The sequence below is a fragment of the Culicoides brevitarsis genome, chromosome 2 (genome assembly GCF_036172545.1).
Source record: "Culicoides brevitarsis isolate CSIRO-B50_1 chromosome 2, AGI_CSIRO_Cbre_v1, whole genome shotgun sequence".
NCBI lineage: Eukaryota > Metazoa > Arthropoda > Insecta > Diptera > Ceratopogonidae > Culicoides > Culicoides brevitarsis.
Window position 1 is genome coordinate 35,982,899 of NC_087086.1, and position 20,047 is coordinate 36,002,945.

At 32.3% G+C, this 20,047-nt stretch overlaps 1 protein-coding gene across 1 annotated transcript; it reads left to right on the plus strand.

The window, feature by feature from the left end:
- Nucleotides 1-944: 944 nt before the first annotated feature.
- On the plus strand, nucleotides 945-18,049 carry LOC134829036 (uncharacterized). The gene is given in 10 exon segments (XM_063842027.1): nucleotides 945-1,265; nucleotides 6,908-7,414; nucleotides 7,481-9,050; nucleotides 10,332-10,368; nucleotides 11,311-13,133; nucleotides 13,271-14,139; nucleotides 14,141-15,027; nucleotides 15,096-15,231; nucleotides 15,921-16,125; nucleotides 16,178-18,049. Coding segments are annotated over 10 exon segments (7,698 nt in total). The 5' UTR covers nucleotides 945-1,210; the 3' UTR covers nucleotides 17,787-18,049.
- The last annotated feature ends 1,998 nt before the right edge of the window (nucleotides 18,050-20,047 follow it).

The window sequence follows — 20,047 nt, forward strand, 5'->3', positions numbered from 1 at the left end:
CTGTCATGCTGGATCATTCTGAGGCGATTTTTTATGATATTTTGTAAAAATTTCTCAAAAGGCAGGCATCTGGCCAAGGATTTTTGCTTCTGAAGTAAGATTTACTCTTAAATTTTTTTAATTTTTGTATATTTTGAGCTATTCAAAGCATTAAATGGTCAAAATTTGTTAATTTTTGAACCTTAAGGGCACAAATTTGATATTGAATGGTCTTTTTTCGATGACTTTTATGTAATTTTTAATGAAAAAAATTTTAAAAAAATTTTTTTGAGCCAAAATTTCTTAATTTTTAACAAAATTTTGAATTATTTTAGCTCTTTAAAATTAAAAAAGTTCCATTTTAGTCAATTTTTAATCATGACATGAACTTATTTTACCTCATCGAGCCTCTTCGAGATGATTTTTCTTCAATTTTTATGAAAATCTTCAATTAATACCAACTTTGAAGAAGATTTTTGCTCTCAAAGAAAGTTTTTAAGTCAAAAATTTTTAATTTTCGATAAAATTTTTTATATTTTCAGTCATTCAAAACTCAAAAAGTTCAATTTTTCCCATCAAATCGGCATCACCTTGACGTAATTTCGGCACCTTGAGCATCCAACTACCCTTGAAAGATCAAAATTTCTCCACGCCGCCCGTCAATTATCTCATCGCACGACATTCACTGAGCATCTTTTGCAAATTTCATCACACAAATGCTCTTCCACGAACCGAAACACCGCACAAAGAGAGCGAACTCGGCAATTTTTTAAATAAAAATCTCTCTCCATGGACCACACTGCGCTACACAAACAAGAACTTTGCTTTGAAAAATATTAAAATTTTATCTCTCCGCTGCCGTACATGCACGATTTTTGTCGCGTTTGATAGTTTTGCGATCAGATCTATTGTAGTCAGTCTGTTGGTATCTTGTCTCTGCACCATCTCGACACGGATTGAAAGGAAAATAGTTGCGATTTGTTGGCAAACGTTGGATTTTCCTCAGTGAGTGCCATGAAAAGTGGAAAAAATTGACGAGAGATGCAGCAAAGTGTTTAATAACAAACGCTGGACCGACAAAAAAGCTGAAAAGAAGAAAATAGAAGAAGTGAAAAATTAAAAAAGTTGGTGAAAAAAATTGTTTTTACGTTCCTACGCGTGTCTAGATTTATTTTTGACAAGAAAAATTGAACAAAAATAAAAATAAACATTTCGTCGACCCACATTTCACATGGATTTGAAGGAAGAAGAGGCAGTGAAGAGCACGGAAAGTGACCCAACCACAGGTAAAATTTAATTTTTTGAGTGAAATTCATGGAAAAATGTCATAAAATGCAATTTCCATCGCTTCAAAACGCAGGAAACTTTTCCCTCAGTCGTTTCTTAATTTGCATTGCACCGCTGATGGGTAATTATCTCGTTCCCCGTAACGTTCTATGTTCGAATTTTGCAAATGTTGCACACACGAACGAGTTATTTGTGGAAATTTGTTGTCACGTCATGTCACCCAACGTCTTTTTTTGCGTGCGATGGTCTATTCCTGTCCGTGCAACGACTTGTTGCGTACTTTTTCTCGTTGTTTTTGTCCCCTGAGCGTTACATTCGTTGTAAAAATCGTGCGCCGGCAGTTCAAAGAGCAGATTTTGAACTTTGTTTGTCTAAAAATAAAGAGAAAATTGTTAATTTTAATTAAATTTGCAGCAATTAATGAAAAACCAGTCGTTTCCTCCGGATGTTTATTTACAAATGCTGACCCGGCGTTTTTTCGCTGCGAAAAACTTGTTTCTTGTGTTGTGAAACGCGTACAAGGTTGACTTAATATTGCATTTTTTCGTAGACAAAAAGATCATTAATAATTCTTTGACATAAGCCAGACCGAGATTTTTTATAAATTTAATTTTTTTTTAGAGCAGTTATGTACTTATCTTATCTATTTAGAGTAGAATTGCGGCATAACTACTTTTTTTTTGGGAGAATAGCGTAACTTTTTCTGTTTGAGCAAGTGTTGGAACGACGTTTAAATTTATAGTTTTTTTCTGTGTTTGGACGAATAATTATTGTTTTTGTTTGATTTTTTGGTCAAATGAGCGGTATATGAGATCATTGAGGTGCATTGTTGAAGAATTTTTTGGGGATTGATGAGTGACGAATTTTGTTCAGAACAAAAGTTTTTATTGAATTTTCGGTTTTTGAATTATTTGAGTGAGTTTTTATCTGATTTTTATTTATTTTTTGTGAATGAAAGTAACTTTGAAGGTCATTGACATTCATAAAAGTTTTAAAATTTTGATATTTTGAATGAAATTGTACGATTTTTCACATTTTTTAAAAATATTTTTAAAGAAAAATTATTTTCTTAAGTCTCATTAAAAAAAATAAATATTTCAATAAAAAATTAAAAAAATGAAATAAAATTAATTAATTAAATTAAAATTAAATTTTTAATAAAAAAAAATAAATTTTTCAATAAAAAAAAATTTTTTTTTCATTAAAATTTTTTAAAAAAATTAAATTTTTAAAAATGATCCCTTTACTCCTTATATTTTTAGTTTTCCAAGAGGTTTTTGATGAATTTTATGCTATTTCAATTTTTAAAAATTTTAAATTTCGATTAAATTTATTAAAAAATTTCAATTAACGCGGCATTTTTGATCTAAAATGAAAAAAAAATTATCTAAAGCTAAGATTTTGTTATTTTTAGAGAATTTATTTAAAGTTTTTTACAAATTTTAATTATTTTTATGCATTTAAAGTGAAACCTTTTGCAAAAAAACAAAAAAAAAATAAATGAGCCAAAGTCACTTTTATGGATAAAAGTTGTAAATTAAAAAAAAATATTAATTTTTGTTGAATAAAATTGATTTTTGCCCCAAAATTGAAAAAAAAAAAAATAAAATTCAAAAATTTGACTTTTTTAGCAAAAATTCTTATCAATTTTAGTTAAAAGAAATTATTTTACGGTTTTTATATATTTTTTTCTACATATTTCACTTTTACGTTAGAATAGAGGTCAATGACACTTAAATATTTTCTTATTTTCTTTAATTTACAATTTTTTGTCTCGAGAACGAAAAATTTCTCAATTTTTTCTTAAGTTTTAGTCTAACTTTCGTTCAATTTTTTACCAAAATTATTATTTTTTTCTCTTTTACGAGAAAATTTTAACAATATTAAAAAAAATTAAATTTAATTAAATTGATTTAAAAATTTTTTAGTAAAAAATAATAATAATAACATTATAATAAAAAATTAATTATTTAAAAAAAATAAAAATTATAAAAAATTTAAAAAAAAATTAATTAATTTTAAAATTTAAATTAAAAAAAAAATCAGTTAAAATAATTCAAAATTTTATATGAAAATTCTTTTTTTCAACAAATTTCTCTAAAAATTGCCCTAATTTTATTAAATTTATTCTCAATTCCAATCATTTCAACTTTCTTCAAAAAAAAAAAAATCTGAATACAATAAAAAGATCATCGCTTAGTCACACTTTTGCTCTTTCTTTACTTCTTTTTTAATATAAATATTTATAACGACACCCCAAAAATGGCAACAAACCATTAAAAGAACTCCAAAAACGGCAATCCGTTCGCATGAATATTCACACAAAACGTAAATAAATTGGAAATAAATAAACATTTTTATCGAAAATCGGTTAAAAATCGGCGAAATTAACCCACTGACGACTTTCAACCGATAAAATTTTGCAAAAAAAAATCAATTTGACGTTCCGCTTCATCTTTTCCAATAATTTGTCATGAAAAATTTATCGCATGTCATAAAAAAAAATTCATTTGTTTTGATAAAATATTAGTGACTTCATTTGTTCAGCAGCGAAAAATTCCGTCAAGCGAAACGAAGTACGAACGAATTGCCGGCTTTTTATCATCATCACGTCAGTTGCTTTTACGCGCTTATCGGCGAAACATGTCTTCGCCCTTCGTGTTAAAAACTCGTAAATTCGGATTAAAATAGATAAAAAAAATGTTCTCAAGATCAATGTCGGCGCCGTGACGTGTCGCGATCGTGAAGTTTTTCTCGTTTGACTTGAGATTTTTGTTAGAATTTTATTTTAGTGAAGAAAAAATGTTTTAAGTAGAAAGTTTAATTATTTTTGTAGTCAGTGAAGATGATTTATTTGTACTTTAGCGTGATTGGGCGATACGGTACGTTAATTAATTATTGATATTTAATAGAAATTAGAGAAGTTGTGTGAAATACTAAGTAAGCAAGTAGAGAGTTTTGTATTAAATTCAATCAAAATGACATGGAAACGCCTGGTTTTTCGTTCAAAATGCAAAAAAGTGATAAAAAGTAAAATAAATTACACGGAAATCCATAAAAAAGTTGATTTGTAGACACAAGTGACGTGTTTTTTCTAATTTATGGATAGTTTTATGATGAACGATAAGAACGGAAACAGCTGTTCAATGATTTTTTTTTATAATTTTTCATGCAGAAAAAGTAGAATTTTAAGAGATTTTATCAAGTAAAAAATTTCATAAAAAAATATTTTTGAAGTTATAAAATTTACAAAAAATAAAGAATTAATAAAGTTTCGATGACATTTTTGTCCAAATTTACGCTTGAAAGACCTTTAACTTCAAGTTCAAAGGCAAATTTATGTTTGCATTGATCTTCAAAATGTTTTTCATGCTTCAATTCTTACGAAAAATTTAAATTTTTTGAGACATTTGTTAACAGAAAAGATTTGAATTGTTGAAAAATGTTTCTAAGCTACAATTTAATTTTTTTTTTAATAATTTTTTTTTTCAAATTCAGTAGCATAATTTAATAAACATGAATGAATCCAAAAAAACAAAAAAAAATGAGTTTTTGAATTTTTTTCAATTTAAACCAAAATTTGATAAAAGCTTCATAAAAAATTTTAGAAATTGCGAAATTTATTTAAATTTTTTATCAAAATTTCTGAAAATCGATTTTGTATAAAATTTTATGAAACAAAAAAAAATTCTTAAGTTCAAAAAATTCAAGTAAAGAAAATAAAAATAATTAATTTTGCATTTTAAAACCTTTATGCTTCAAGATGAACAAAATTTTTTTGAAAAAATAACTTTTTAATTTTAATTTGTTATTTTTTAAATTAAAATTAAATTTTAATATATTTTTTTAAATTTTATAAAAAATTCTTTTTGCATTTTGAGTATTTTAGACCAAACAAATTCATAAATTGATATTAAAAAAAAAATAAATAAAAACTTAAATTTAAAAAATCTTTTTAAAGTTTCGTTTAAATTTCAAAAATCTAAAATAAAATAAAAAAAAATAAAATTTATCAAAATAATTAATTATATAAAAGAAAAAAAATTTTAAATAATTTTTTTTAAAATAAATAATTTTTCTAAATTAAAAAAAAATTATAAGAAATTGATTTTTTTTTCTCAAAATTTCCTAAAAAATAATTTTAATTTTAATTAATTTTTTTAAATTAAATTTTAAGGTTTTCATTAATTTTTTCTTAAATTATATTTTTATTATTTTTTTTAATTTATTTTTTAAAAAATAAAAATTATTTTTGCCCTATCTTTAAAAAAATTGAACACTTGAATTTTAAGTACTTGAGACCAAACAATGTCATAAATAAAAATTTAAAAATTAAAATTCAAAAAAAAAAATTGAAAAAATTAAAATTTAAAAAAATCTACACAAAATTTCGTACATATTTAAAAAATTTAAAATAAAATTAAAAAAATTATTTTCAAATTTGTCAAAATAAATAATTATATAATTAATAATTATTTTAAAGATTTTAGATTTAGATCTTTCTAAATTAAAAAAATGATTAGAAATTGATTTTTTTCTTTAAATTTCCCAAAAATTATTTTAATTAAATATTTATTTTTTTTTTTTTGGCAAAATAACACTTAAAAATATCATCGTCTAATAAATATTTTTTTTTTATTTTTCTAAAAAAAATCTCATGACCGTTCTTCAACTTCTCAAATCACTCGAAGGTTAAGTTACTTCTCATTTAACTACAAAAGAATTGTGAGAATCATTAAACGCCATTTAAATGCATGCAGCTGCACTTTTTTGCTGCACATAAAAAAAACACCGACCAACGTCAACAACGTAGATTTGTTGCTTTGATAGACAAATATTCATCATCATCATCATCAAAACTGCCTCAAGAGAAACTGCGACTCGTGAAAAAATTTTCATTCACTAATTTTCGGTCACTTTGTTCGGTTGGAGAAACGATCTTGAAATTCTCTCTCATAAAATCGCATAAAAAAATATTATTTAATTTTAAAAATAGCTTGAACTAAAAAAAAAAAAAAATAAAATTATGAAAAATTGTGTGTGAATGAAAATTTACGGAAAAAAACAAACAAAAGTGTCGATTGATTCCAAAGTGAAAACATAGTGAGGTAGGACGATGCCCGTTTCGACGTCAATATTTAATTTATTTCGCTAAATTCGTGATGTAATGATCTAATCCATGTGTCACATTTGGAAATTTGTTCGATTTTCGTGAACAGAACGACATTTTGAGCAGATTGTCTTCGATTCTACACACGCCGCGCACTGAACGAGTGCTATTTATAACATTTGGCAGTGTGATCAAACTCAATAAAGCATGTCTAAATCGCTTTTTATTATTTATTTATTTTTTTATCTGCACGACGGCTCGCTTTTTTGTCCGTTTTGTGTCAAGAAAGTAATTATTGGGCGTCTGTTTGTGCGATTGACACTCAAAAATCGCGATTTTTCCTCAAAATTCTATTTTTTGATGATAAAATTCATAAATTTATGCTTGGTTTGAATTAATTGGAATAGATTTCACTGTTTGTGTTAAGTAATTTTTGTCTCGTGCACTGATTTCATCACGAAAATGTGTGTGGCGAGAGTGTTCGGACATTAACTTTGTAAATATTCACTAATTTTCTCTCGTTTTTCGCAGTTGCCTTGCCGGATACGACGGATTCGCTGAATGAAGCCATCGAATTCGAGCCATTGACGTCAACTTTGCTCGTGCAGCAGATCCAAGCGCAGCTGAATGCCGATTCAACAGAGGCTGGAACATCTGAAAGTGAAGAAAAAGAGGAAAAATTAGCGGATTCTCGGGAAAAACAAGGCGAGAGTGATGCGAATGAGAGTAAAATCGATGAAAAAACCGAACTTGAAATTAGTAGCGCACAAAGTGTCGAGGCAGTCGTAACGCAGTTCAGCGAAAAATCACACAAAAATAATAATAACGATGATGAATATAAAAATAAAAATTTAAAAGTGGCAGAAAAAGAAGGAAACGACGACAGTAGCAAAGATATTTTAGAATATTTGGTCACTTTTTCCGATTCTGCGGACAAAAAAGCATCATCGGACCACAAGGAATCCGAATTAAGTGACAAGCCGCCGATACCGCTGCCAACATATCTCTGGGAAGACGTGAAAAAGGCAAAGGAACAAGGTGAGTCATGAAAATTTCCGCTTGAATCATCAAAAAATCTCATTTTCTTGAAAAATTTCGTTTCAGGTGCTTATCCGTGGACCCATTTGTACAAACGGAAACTCGACCCAGCAGATGATTTCTTAGTTTTTTCGACGTTTCCGAAGAAATCCTCGCCCAAGACGCCCAAAAAGGTCCGAATTCAAGAGGAAACGCTCCAAACCGGAAGTACGCCGAACCTTTACGAGCCAATCGAGAAGCTGGAGACGACTTTTGAGAAGGAGGAGGCTCAAAAGGTCTCCTCGGAGCCCGCAGAGCCTGTTGCCTCGTCATCATCATCGGCTGTTGAAGTGCCAGCATCGCCAAAAAGCATCTTAAAACGCAGCGGCGACCATGAAACGGAAGATTCACAAACAGTAGCAGCTGGATCTTCCAAAACTCCGAAGCTGAAGGAACGTTTAAAGAGCTTCAATGAGAATATTAAGACGTTTTCGGGCAAACAAATGGAGAAATTGGGCAAAGCCAAGGGACATATCAAAAAAATCAAGTTGCCTCATGGCAAAAAATTGGAATTTCATGACAAACAGAAGATTTTGCATCTCAAAAGGTCACCAAAATCGGCGAAACATGAGTTTGTGTCGTACTTGGAGAAGCAAGATAGTGACGTTTCAGTCGAAATTGCAGTTTTAGAGGATTCTCCAAGTAATGCAAGAAAGAATATCGAGCATGAACACGAAGAAAAGCCCGTTCCTGATGAGATAATCGAACTAAACAAGGACAATTTGGAGCCAAAAGAGGAAGAAGATCAAGTTGTTCCATCACACGAACCCCTGAAAGACGAAAAATCTCAAGAAATTCAAGAATCTGAGCCTCTGAAGGAAGAAAACTCACAAGAAATGCCCGTTTCTGAACCTCCCAAAGAGGAAAAAGCTGAAATTCGTTCCTCAATCGATGACGAAGTTGAGTTAAACTTCACGGAACAAACCGTGCCGCAAATTATCGAGCCTCCAACGACTCCGGATAAGAAAATCCCGCCTCCAAAGGCTCCTCGGAAGCAAAAAGGTCACGTTTACGAAGATATTGAAGACACCTCGAGCGTTGTCCCGATCGATCCGCTCATCCTCGACTTCATGGGAGGCCCAAAAGACCTCAAAGAATCATTAAAAGTGCAAGATCAGCTCATTCTGAAGGAGTTAAAGCAGAAATCTGAAGAAGAGGAAGACACATTGAGTGCTTTGACGTCAGAAGTGAACCCAAATAAAGCAGCTGCGTTACTTGCTCCAATTTCTTCGATCGATTCGACGTCTTCCGACGAAGGTTTGGAGCGAAAAACGACACTTTCAGCCTTAATTGAGGAAAGTGACACGGGAATTAGTGATGTTGAAGGCGATGTGAAGGTCTCAAAGACACCTGTTGCTGCTCCTGTTACTGAAATTCAAGTTTTGGAAGAGAAAAAGGAAGAAATTCGTGTCGAAGATGAGCCAGAAGTGCCTGAATTGACACCGCTTCCTGATGAAAAAGTCGAGGAAATCGAAAAATCTGAAACTGCTGAAGCTGAAAATGATGAAAAAGTCAAAGAAGACGTCGAACCAAAGCTCAAAGTGACAATTCCCGAGCCATCGTCGGAGAAAATTGCAAGTCGATGGTCAGCGATGAGGTAAGTTTTCATCTTTTTTCGATTTTTCTGTCAAAAAAAAATCACACAGACCAACAAAAAAAAATTTTTTTATCGCATTTCTTTCGCACACTTGTTGCGTTCGGATTAATGCACACGTCGTAGCGATAGATAGACTAACCCGAGTGCTCAATAGAAGTCAAATTGTGCCAAAAAATGTTGATTTTTTTTCTCGTATTTTAATTCAAACAAGTTTCAATAATAATAATAGTGAAACTCTCTGCGCGACGTGCGATGTGTGAGACAAAAATAACTTTTTTTGTGGGGCGATTTGAGAAAATGAAGAAGAAGAAAGACAAAAAATTTTCCGTTCATTGTCAATTTTTTTAACACTGAGACGGGTTTCGGAAAAAAAAATATCAGAAGGGTTAAAAAAAATTTTTTGAAGTTTAAATTTTGACAGTTCGGATGACAGATGTCAAATTTTTTTTTTTCGAAATTTAATTTTAATTTTTTTAATAATTAACTTGACTGAAAATTACATACATAAGAAGATTAAAAATAAAAAAAAATATTTTTCAAATGTTTTGAATTTTTGACATTTGACAGCTGTCAAAATTATTTTTGAACTCCTTTTAAAATTGAAGTTTTTGAAGTTTAAGTATAAGTTTGACTTTTTACAGTTAAAAAACTTTAAAATTGCTCAAAAATTGTTTTTGAATCAAATGATTTTTTAAATGTCAAAATTTTGACAGATGACAGCTGTCAAAAAATATTTTAAAATTTAAAAAAAAATATATTTCTGAATGTTTTTGAATCAGAAATTGAATATTTCAGTAAAAATTGTTCCTAAAAATTTGTTTTTTAATTGAAAATTTGTTTAACTGTCAAAGTTTTGACAGCTGTCAAATTTTTCAATTTTCTTCATTAGCTTCAAAATTAATTTTTAAGCCGAAAATTTAATATTGACAGATGACAGCTGTCAAAAATTTTGATTAAATTTATTTTTTTAATTTAATTTTCAATTTATTAAAAAATTAAGACATTTAATAGTCTTAAAATTGCACAAAAATTTATTTTCAGTATAAAAATTTGAAATTAAAATTTTTTTAATGACAGCTGTCAATTTAAAAAAAAAAATTTTTTTTTTGAAAATTAATTTTTAATTTTTTATTAAATTTATTTAATTAATTATTTTAAAAAAAATTAAAAATTAAAATACTTGTCACTTTATTTTCTTTAAAAATTCAAAAATTTCATTGTGAAAAATATTTTTTTCACTATTTTCATAAAATATTTTTACAAAAAAAAAAAAAATTAAAGGTCTCCCAATAAATTCACTTCGAACGAAACTCCAAAGGTCATTACCATTTCGCAATTTTGCCTACCCAACAAAATTTTTCATCATTTACCGTTAAACCGTTATTTTTGCGCAAGAATTTTTCCCACTTCCAATTTTTTTTTTATTTTTTCTACCTTTTGCTTCGTTTTTTCTTCTTCATCATCTAAAAACATCACCGCCATCCGTATTCGTGATGTGTTTAAAAATATAACGAGATGCTAATTTTTCTTTTTTTTTTCGAAAGAGCGAACTTAGACAGTTGGCACTTTTTTTTTGTACAACTAACTACCGAGCATTGTCTGTGATGAGTGTTTCAGTACCCTTACGATTATGATACGATAAAGTTGATCGCGTGTTTTTCTGCGAAAACGATTTTTTTTTGCTAATTATGAATTTTTAATTTAATAAAATAATTTTAATTTAATAAAAAAAAAATAAAATTACGGAAAATTAACGTTTTTGAGTTAATTTAACTGGAAATTTAATAAAAATACGACGAAAAAAAATTAAAAAAAAAAATATTTAACATTTTCTGTGAAAATGAAAAATTTTGAGTGTGGAATAATTTAATAGAAGAATTTACGAAAGAGGAATTCAAAAAAAAAATTTTTTTTTTCGCACAAGAGGAAATAAATAAATTTATTTGTGAGAAATTAAGTGATGGGAGAGACAATTTTTGTTGTTTAAAAATATTTCAACAAAAAAACAGAATGAAAACACGAAATTTTTAACTGAGAGAAACTTAAAAATACATTTCGACCCATTTTCTCGCAATAAAAAGACCAAAAAACTTGAAAAAATCGACACGAGAAATAATGCATCCAATAAAAAGTGTGATTAATGTTCGCGAATCGGCAATAATTAGTGAAGACAATTAATTAAATTGTCCAAAAGAGAGACATTTGCGAAGAAATTTGTCGTTGCATAATCGTTTTTGGGTGAAAAATGTCGTCCCGCAAGCGTTCCGCCTCCGTTGGAGCGTCGCCGCATCAAAAGCCCATCGCTCGAACACCCGCTGAGAGTCCCTACGTCGCTCAACCCGAGGTCCGATGTGCCTGCCAGTACTTCCAATGTGACTCTTTGCTCCCAGAACGCATAAATCCGGTTGGCTCGCGTCCCGCATCTCGCGCAGGCGATCGAATTTCCGCAACGCGTGACATCAGAGGCCTCGCATCTAACGTTACAACCGACGAAAAACACGATGACACATGCCCGCATGCCAACACGTTGCCAAATCCGGTTCAAAAACCCGTTTTTATGGCTGGCAATCGTGCCCCAGCGACACAAACTTTGCCAAAATCGTTCGGTAGTCAACGCAGCATCGACGAAGTTCGCATGTCACATTCGTCGCTGCTAAAAAGATATCGACCTCATACGGGAGGCGACACAATTTCCAATGCCCCGAGCACCCAACAAGAGGGAAATCCACATTTTGAGCATTATACAATGTCCCGATCGTCGTCGAGGGCTCGTTCGATTCACGGAAGTCGCAGAAGTATCGATCGCTTTTCTGCCAGACCGCGTTTCGAGCGAACCGCAAGTGATCAGGCGACAGATCCGGAGTTGGAGGACATGGAATGGGAGGAAAATCATCGACAACCGGAATTTGAAAAGGAGCCTGAAGTAGTTTTACCTCCAAAAACTGTCGAAAAACCTTCTCCAAAGCCTTTAACGTTGTCATTATCATCAGATTCGCAAGGAGGAACAGGAAATCGTCGCGTTATTTCAGGAAATTCGATGCCGATGACAACTACAGTTGAAGTTACGCTTCCTTCGATGTCCTTGCCTGTCATGGAAAACAAAGAAAATGATGTTCCAAGAGTTGTTGAAGTAATTCCGAAACAAGATTTGTTCCCGACGATGACTCCAGCGCCACGAAAAACGAATATCCCAACTGTAAATGTTGAAAAACCGCCTCCAGCTGTTGAAATTTCACCCGTAAAAGTTGAAATTTCGGTTCCGGAACCCCCAAAAGTCGTCAAAATCGAAGAAAAAAAGAAAGTTTCTCCAAAAGTTGAACGAAAAACGGAACAAAAACCTGATCGTGAGATGCCTCATATCACGGAAGCCATTAGAGATGCAATTTTCGCTGCCAATATTTTAACTCCAAACACCCCAAAGCCCGCAGGAGTCGGAGATAAGCTTACAGATGACTTCCAACTCACCTCAGGAATCGATCGGATGGATCATTATCACACATTACCTGCGAAAAAACGAGCGATGCCCAGTCGAGCTCCCTCCGTAGATGCCGCTATGAGACAAAAACCCCCAATTTCTGCCTTTGGAAGTCAAGTTACGTCCCAACCGAATCTCTTTTCTCGTCCTCCATTGCCGAAACAACGCTCGGAAGAGGAAAAAGTTGCTCCTGTGACGACAATTCCTGTTGTTTCTGCTGATGATTCTGCTTTGGAAACGCGTTCTCGTCCAATTTTCCGCAATAATCGACAAGTAGAACGCTCGAAATCGTCGTCGTTGATGCGAAAATACGCCCCGAAGAAGTTGGAACATCCCTTTGAACGTCCCCAGTCCGAAGCGAGAGATTTTGGAACGAAAATTGACGATGCCTTTATCGAAGATGTGCTGAAACGGAGAGAATCCTCAACAACAATCGTTAAAACTGAGCCATTGGATGACAGAAAAATTCGTCAATCATCACTTTTGAGGAAATATACGAAAAATCGCAGCGATTCGAAGGATAGTGCGGAAGGCGTTGTCACAATGGATGTCTCTAACAGACTTTCTCCTATCATGTTTGGTAGTAAAGGTCGAAATGTCATTAAAGGGTACTGTATCTCGCTCATTTTTCTGTTGAAAATCTGTAAAAAGCGTCTTAAAATTGGTCTGTGTGATGATTTTTTGTCATTTTTTACCTCAAAATTCTCAATTTTAATGAAAAATTTATTTTTTTACTAATTTTTAGCGATCACGAGTACGAACCGATTGGTCAACCCGAAGATGCGAAGCCATCACCGCCCTCTGCTGACGTCCAGATGAGTGCACAAGAGTTCCAACTCCATCTAGAGGATAAATTCTTCAATAATCAGGCTCATGCTCACGCTCCGAACCCCGAAGTGGTCATTACAGCGCCATCTTTTGATGAGAACAGCAAACCTGGCACAAGCACAGAGCCAGAAAAGCGTAAAAAAAGCTTCATGGCAAGTGCGCAGGAACAAGGAAGGCTCTTCCAGCGTAAACTTTCGAGTCAAGCTGATAATTTAAAGACAAAAATCAGCAACATGAAGAAGCCAAAGCAATCTGAGGGCGAAGTTGTCGAAGAAATTGTCACGGAAGAGGTCGTTGTCGTCGAATCGCCTGAAGCAGCGACATCTGCTGAGGGAACTGGCACGAAAAAACGCTTCCAGAAACCAGATTTCTCGAAATTAAAGGGACACTTGCCTGAATTCAAGCGTCCTGAGATGCCAAAATTGAAAAAACCGAATTTCGATAAGATTAAGGCGATGAAACGACCTACTTTGCCCGATATGCCGAAGGTTGACTTCAATAAACATCTTCAAAATGTCAAAAAATTAGGCAGAAGTAAGTCGATGAAGGAAGAAAAGACGACAGATGAACTGCCAGAGACATCGAGACCCGTTTTGGAAGTCACCGAGATCGAAGAAGAAGTCGTTACGACCACAGGAACAGTTCCGGCGAAGAAAAAACGCTTCGATGTCGAAACTTTCCGCACATATCCTCGCATGATAACGAACAAATTCAAAAAATCCAAGAAACCATCGTCGCCGGCGAAGAAATTGACGCCAATTTTGAAGCCCAGGCAAAGGAAGTAAAGTTGAAGTCGATTCCGAGAGCGGGCAATTCACGGAATACAACAAAGACATCGATTTGGATCGAGAAACGTCAGTTGAGCGCCGCATGCGGGTCCATTTGGAGAAAGCAATCGAAGAATATCGTCAAATTGAGGAAGAAGAAACGAAATTAGCTAAACAAGAATCACTTCCGCGCAAGAAAAAAGGCAAAAAAGCCCTTCCGCAGCCCGAATCCTTCGATTCGCGTGACTTTGACTTCAACCAAAACGAAATGGATTCCGAAGGAGCAAGCAAGGCAAGCACCCAAGAGCTTCAGGACATCATAAAACGCTCCCAAATTCGTCCTTTTGGTCGAACTGACACCCAATCCCTCAAAAGTAGCGATCGTCAAGGCGTTTTAGAAGAAATTGACGACGATCAATTCTTTTTACGCAAAAAAGGCATTTCCGAAGACAATATTCAGATGGGTGAATACATCAGTTCAGCAATTCGGGAAGGTTTGATGGATCCCGTTAACGTCCTTGCGCAAATGGGCGATCAGTACGACGACGAATATCAACTCGATGAAGAGGAAATGCGTTATTTGGAAGAACTTCAGAAGCAAGGAAGCGATTTCCAACTCGAACTTGATGCCAATTTGATGCCTCACAAGCCCGGAAGACGTTCGCACACGAAAAAACAGTCCTCGGATGAAATTAGTGATGAACAGATGACAGCGCCGCATAAATGGACCCCCATTAAGGACATTGACGAAGACAGCATCGAGATCAGTCATCGGGATTTCAGTCGATTTGTGCCGCCGACACCGCCGAGACGCAGGAAAAAGCGAACTGCGCCGTTGCCAAAAGCAGCTACGAAAGGCTTGAATGGGTACGAAGAGCTGCCAGATGTGCCGTCTCACAAAGAAGAGGTTTGAAAAAGATTTTTTTGGCAAAAAGTCAAGGAAATAATTGAAATTTATCGATTTTTTTTTTGCAGGTTATTGTCTTCCGACAAATGCAGCCGAACGCAATACCATTAGCCAAAGCAGAAAGTGGCGAGAGTTTTGTGCCCGTAGCTCCGAGGAGATCACGTTCGCGCTCTCATTCCGTGCTGAAGGATGAGACGACCAATTGCGATTGAAAATGAAGTTCCTGGGTAAGAAATTTTGAAAATTTTTCATAAAAAAATAAATTTTTCTCAATTTATTTCATTAAATTCTAAAATTTAAAAAAAATCATAAAATTTAAAATATTTAATAAAATTTAAAAAAAAAAAAATTTAAAAAAATTAAAAAAAAAAAATCAAAAAATTTAAAAAATTCTTTAAAGTAAAATGTTCATGAAATTTAAAAATTTTTAAAAAATTAATTATTTAAAAAAATTAAAAAAAAAAAAATCAAAAAATTTAAAAATTCTTTAAAGTAAAATATTCATGAAATTTATAAAATTTAAAAAAATTAATTATTTAAAAAAATTAAAAAAAATCAAACAATTTTAAAAAATTCTTTAAAGTAAAATATTCATGAAATTTATAAAATTTAAAATTTCTTGAAATTTAAAAAAATTTAAAAAAAATCAAAAAATTTAAAAAATTCTTTAAAGTAAAATATTCATGAAATTTATAAAATTTAAAAATTCTTGAAATTTAAAAAAATCATAAAATTAAAAAAAATTTAAAAAAATGTAAAAAGAATTCAAAAAATTTTTATGGAATTTGGAAAAAAAAAAAAAAATTATTAAAATTCGAAAAATTTTTTCTTTCTAAATTTAACTTGAATTGAAAAAATAAATAATTTTTTTACATTTTTTGTACTTACCAGATATGCTGTCATAAAGAAAGATCCTCCGCCAAGACCTCCAGCGCCCCAACCACGTAGAAGTAAGTCGACACGATCCCACGAACGCCCCTTCAACACGATGCCACACTTGAAATCGAACGAAGAAACGAAGCCGGAACGTCCTGCGAGAAATTACAGCACAATTGTACCCGATAGGCCTCCCCGCAGACCAATTTCAGATATCGAACAGTAAGTTTTTGCCATTTTTCCATAAATTTAAATAAAAAAAAAATATTTTTAGGTCTCGCACAACGCCGTATGAGGAAATTTCGGACACAAGCAACGATGACATTGTCAAAAAATTACAATCTGGCGAGGTTTTGAGCAAAATGAAAGATCGCCCATTACCTGCGCCTCCAAGACCAACACGCTCAAAGTCCCGTAAATCCGAGGAACCGCAACAAAAGTCATCACAAGACGATCCAGATGATCATCCCGATGATAATAACGACGACAAAGGAGGCAGTGCTGTTCGCGCATCAGTACGTGGCGTGCTTGAAACTGCCGATAGCTTTACCTCAAACGAATATAGAGTCGAAGAAATTGACGCTTCGTGTCAAACTGATCCACTGCCAGACGATTTTCAGCTCGAAGAATTGGAAATTACGGAAGATATGCGAACAATAACGCCCACGATGTATCGCGAAGCTCGCGCGGCGCCGCATAGTTGTGTCGCCGAGAGATTTTCGCGACCCGAAACGCCCTCAATTGAGCAGGAATTGCAGAGAATTCGCGATGGAAGACCCGCATCAAGACATTCACACACAACTGCTGCCTCGAGAACGCCATCTCGACCAACGACGCCTGCCTTAGTGTATGTCGAACGTAAAATAACGACGCCCTTGTTCGATAATAGTGCCCAAGTCGAAGCCAGTTTGACGGCGCATCAAGTCGAAATTGACTTTGACGAGGAAACGGGCAATGTGATAATTATGGGAATTGTTGATGAAAAGCAAAAACCCTCGGAACAGCAGAAAAAACGCGAAGACGAGGAGCAAAAAGAGCTTGAACTCTTGAAATCCATCGAAGATGAGATCATTCGAGATGTTCTGTCGGACGAACCAAAAGAACCTCAAGCGAAATCCCATCACGAACACAAAACCGAAGCACAATCCGAGCCAGTTCCCGTCGAAGAACCCCTTTTCGAAGCAGTTCGTGCCCCAATTCGACCCCAACCCGTCATTCAATCGCCTCCCGTTGAGCATGAGCCTGAAATTCAACCGTCAGCAATCGTTACGCCGCAAGCCCTGCAACAACTTTCGACGCCCGAACAACCCTTGCACTTGTCGAATCTCTCCGTCGATCGTTTGAGCGTCACAGATCTGCAAGCCAGTAAGATTTCTGTTTCAGAATTAGACAGTTCGACAATTAATTCACGTGAAATTCAGTGTCAATCAGGCAACCTGAACATGAGGAGCCTCGAGATACCGCCGGGAGTCATTGAAGAAATTGTCGATCGTGTTCAAAGGATAACGCAAGCAGGTCGACACTCCCCAATTTCAACGCCGCCCGCAAGTTTCTACGAATTACAAAATCCTGTAGCGCCGCCTCGTCGCCCAAAACCGCAAAATACGCAAGAAACTCAACAACCGCCTTCGATTCTTTCACTCACAGGCCAATTGGCAAGCGCTTGCGGCTCCGAATTGCAACGACACGGCAGTAACTTTGTGAATTATTTGCAATCCTTTAGAAAAGCCGAAAATCGACAGGATAGGAATTTTGTGCTTTTTATCCTTATCATTATCATTGCTGGCTTATTTATGATCGGCATGGATCGCTCCGCGGCAGATCGAACAGTCCATCATCACCATTGGGATTTCTTTAATCCGCCCAAAAATGGAGAAAAATAAGCTTTTTTTTCGAGAAAAATTCGCCAATCGTGCCTTTTTAACACTTTTTAACACAACACGCACATTTCTCCCCCTGTGTCACTTAATCTTTTTTTTTTCATGTCAGCAACCCAGAATTGACTTAGAAATATTTTTAATACAATAGCGCTAATTAACGTATACCCCAATTTCTAAAATAATTATGCAACCCGCACCATTACATCACATAATATATAGGAAAAAATTAAAAAAAAAATTATCATGCATTTGTGAGATTCACAAGACACTCGAAAAAAAAAGATGATAATTATTTAAACTATAATTGTGTAATCGTTATCTGTAACTTTATAAATAACTTTTGTTATCATTTATTCTGTATATGTATATCTCTTTGTTTTAACTTTCCTTTATTATTCGTTTTATTTATTGTTCAGTAACTGTGCAACTTTGATTAATTTTGAATCAATATACTTAAATAAAAACTAGTCATATTTCGATCAATGTTTGTTTTCAATATTTTAATTTTAAAATTTTATAGATTAGGTCAATGGTAGGTAAATTAAAAATTTTAATAGGAGTTACTTACCTTGTCATTGTTTCTTGTTTCGTGGTTCATTGTACTTAAAACACGTTTTTATTTTTTTTTTTTAGTATTTCTTTATTTTTCTTCTATTTTTAGGTTTAAATGTTTTCTTAAACGTTATCTTTAGTTATTGTATATATTTTATTGTTGTATATTTATTGTTAATTTTCATTAATTAAAATATAAATGTTATCATCCAAAATTGTTGTTAATTTTAAATTTTTTCAAAATTGTTTTTTTTTATTAAATTTGTGTAATTTTTAAGTTTTTTTTTGTATAATTGTAAGTATTTATCAAATATTTTTTTTTATATATTTTGTGAATTTTTTGTTGAATTTTATTTTTTTTTTTGTTTAAAATTAATTTTTAAAGTTTTTTTTTCAGAGTAATTTTCACGGTTCACAGGAAAGTCAAAATAATGAAAAATTTTGTTATAATAATTTAATAGAAAAAAATTCAAGGTAAGTTAGAATGAAGAATCTTGAATTGGAAAAAAAATATATTTGCTCAATTTTTGGAAATATTTCTCAAATAAGAAAAAAATTGATTGATGAAAATCATTTCAGCATATGGATCTTTTACATATCAGAACAGATATTTAAAAAAAATGCGAAAGGATGGATAGCTCCAAAGTATACTTTCTTTGTATCGAATGTTTTTTTTCAACGAAGCGATAAGACTGACTAAAACAGAAAAGGAAGGTTTAAGAGATGTAACAGCATAAAACACATGTATCATCGAATAGAATTTCAAAAAACCTTCTCGCCGTCGTTTGGGACCAAAGCCTTAAAAATTGTAAACAAAATGCTAAGAACACCTTTTTAAAATATAAGTATCAGTCAGCTTACTTAAAAATCATGAATTGTTGGTCCATTTTAACTACGAACTATAACTTTTATACATTAAAAGCTATTTGAGTTTCAAATGGAAGCATAAGACGTGAACTGTTTTTGTTTTGAGCTTATTTTATATGAACCTATTCTATTCAGTTCATGTAATGTGGAATATGTTTTGTTATCAATCGATTTTTATTTTATTTTATTTTACATGTTCGTCTTTGTGAAGACATTACATTCATTCTTTTTATTCAACTTTGAGCCAAACGACATCAATAGTTTTTTTTTTCATTTCGCAAATTGAAAAAATTTTGCAATTTTCTTTTTCCTCGAAAGTTCCGGAATTCTAAGCAATTCTTCCATGAAGGTATCATCTCCTTTGTTTGATTTTCCATCATTAATTTCAATTATGTCATCTTTTAGAATATTTTTTTCCGCCATTTTTGCATTAAAGTAATGAATCTCTTTTGAAAATATTTTATTATCGGGCAAAATATTCTTAAATAAATTTACTTATGAATATAATTGAATCTCAAGTAAAATTTATTTTAAAAATTTGTATTTATTGTAGATTTATTAAAACAAAAACTTCAATATAAAAATATTTTTTTCGAAATTTTTATTTTTTTTTTGAATACATATCCTTAAAAAAGACTTTAGAGTTTGGAATATGTAATTTTTTATTTTGATTTTAAGATTTTTGAATTAATTTCCTTTAAATGAACTTATTATAGAAGAAATTTTTTACAAAATTTAACATTCCAGCGAACCGTGATTTCTATCCATCTATTGTATTGTTCTCTTTTCACGTATCGATATTTAAATATTGATATAAATTCATTATTATTTAATTGTATAGTTAA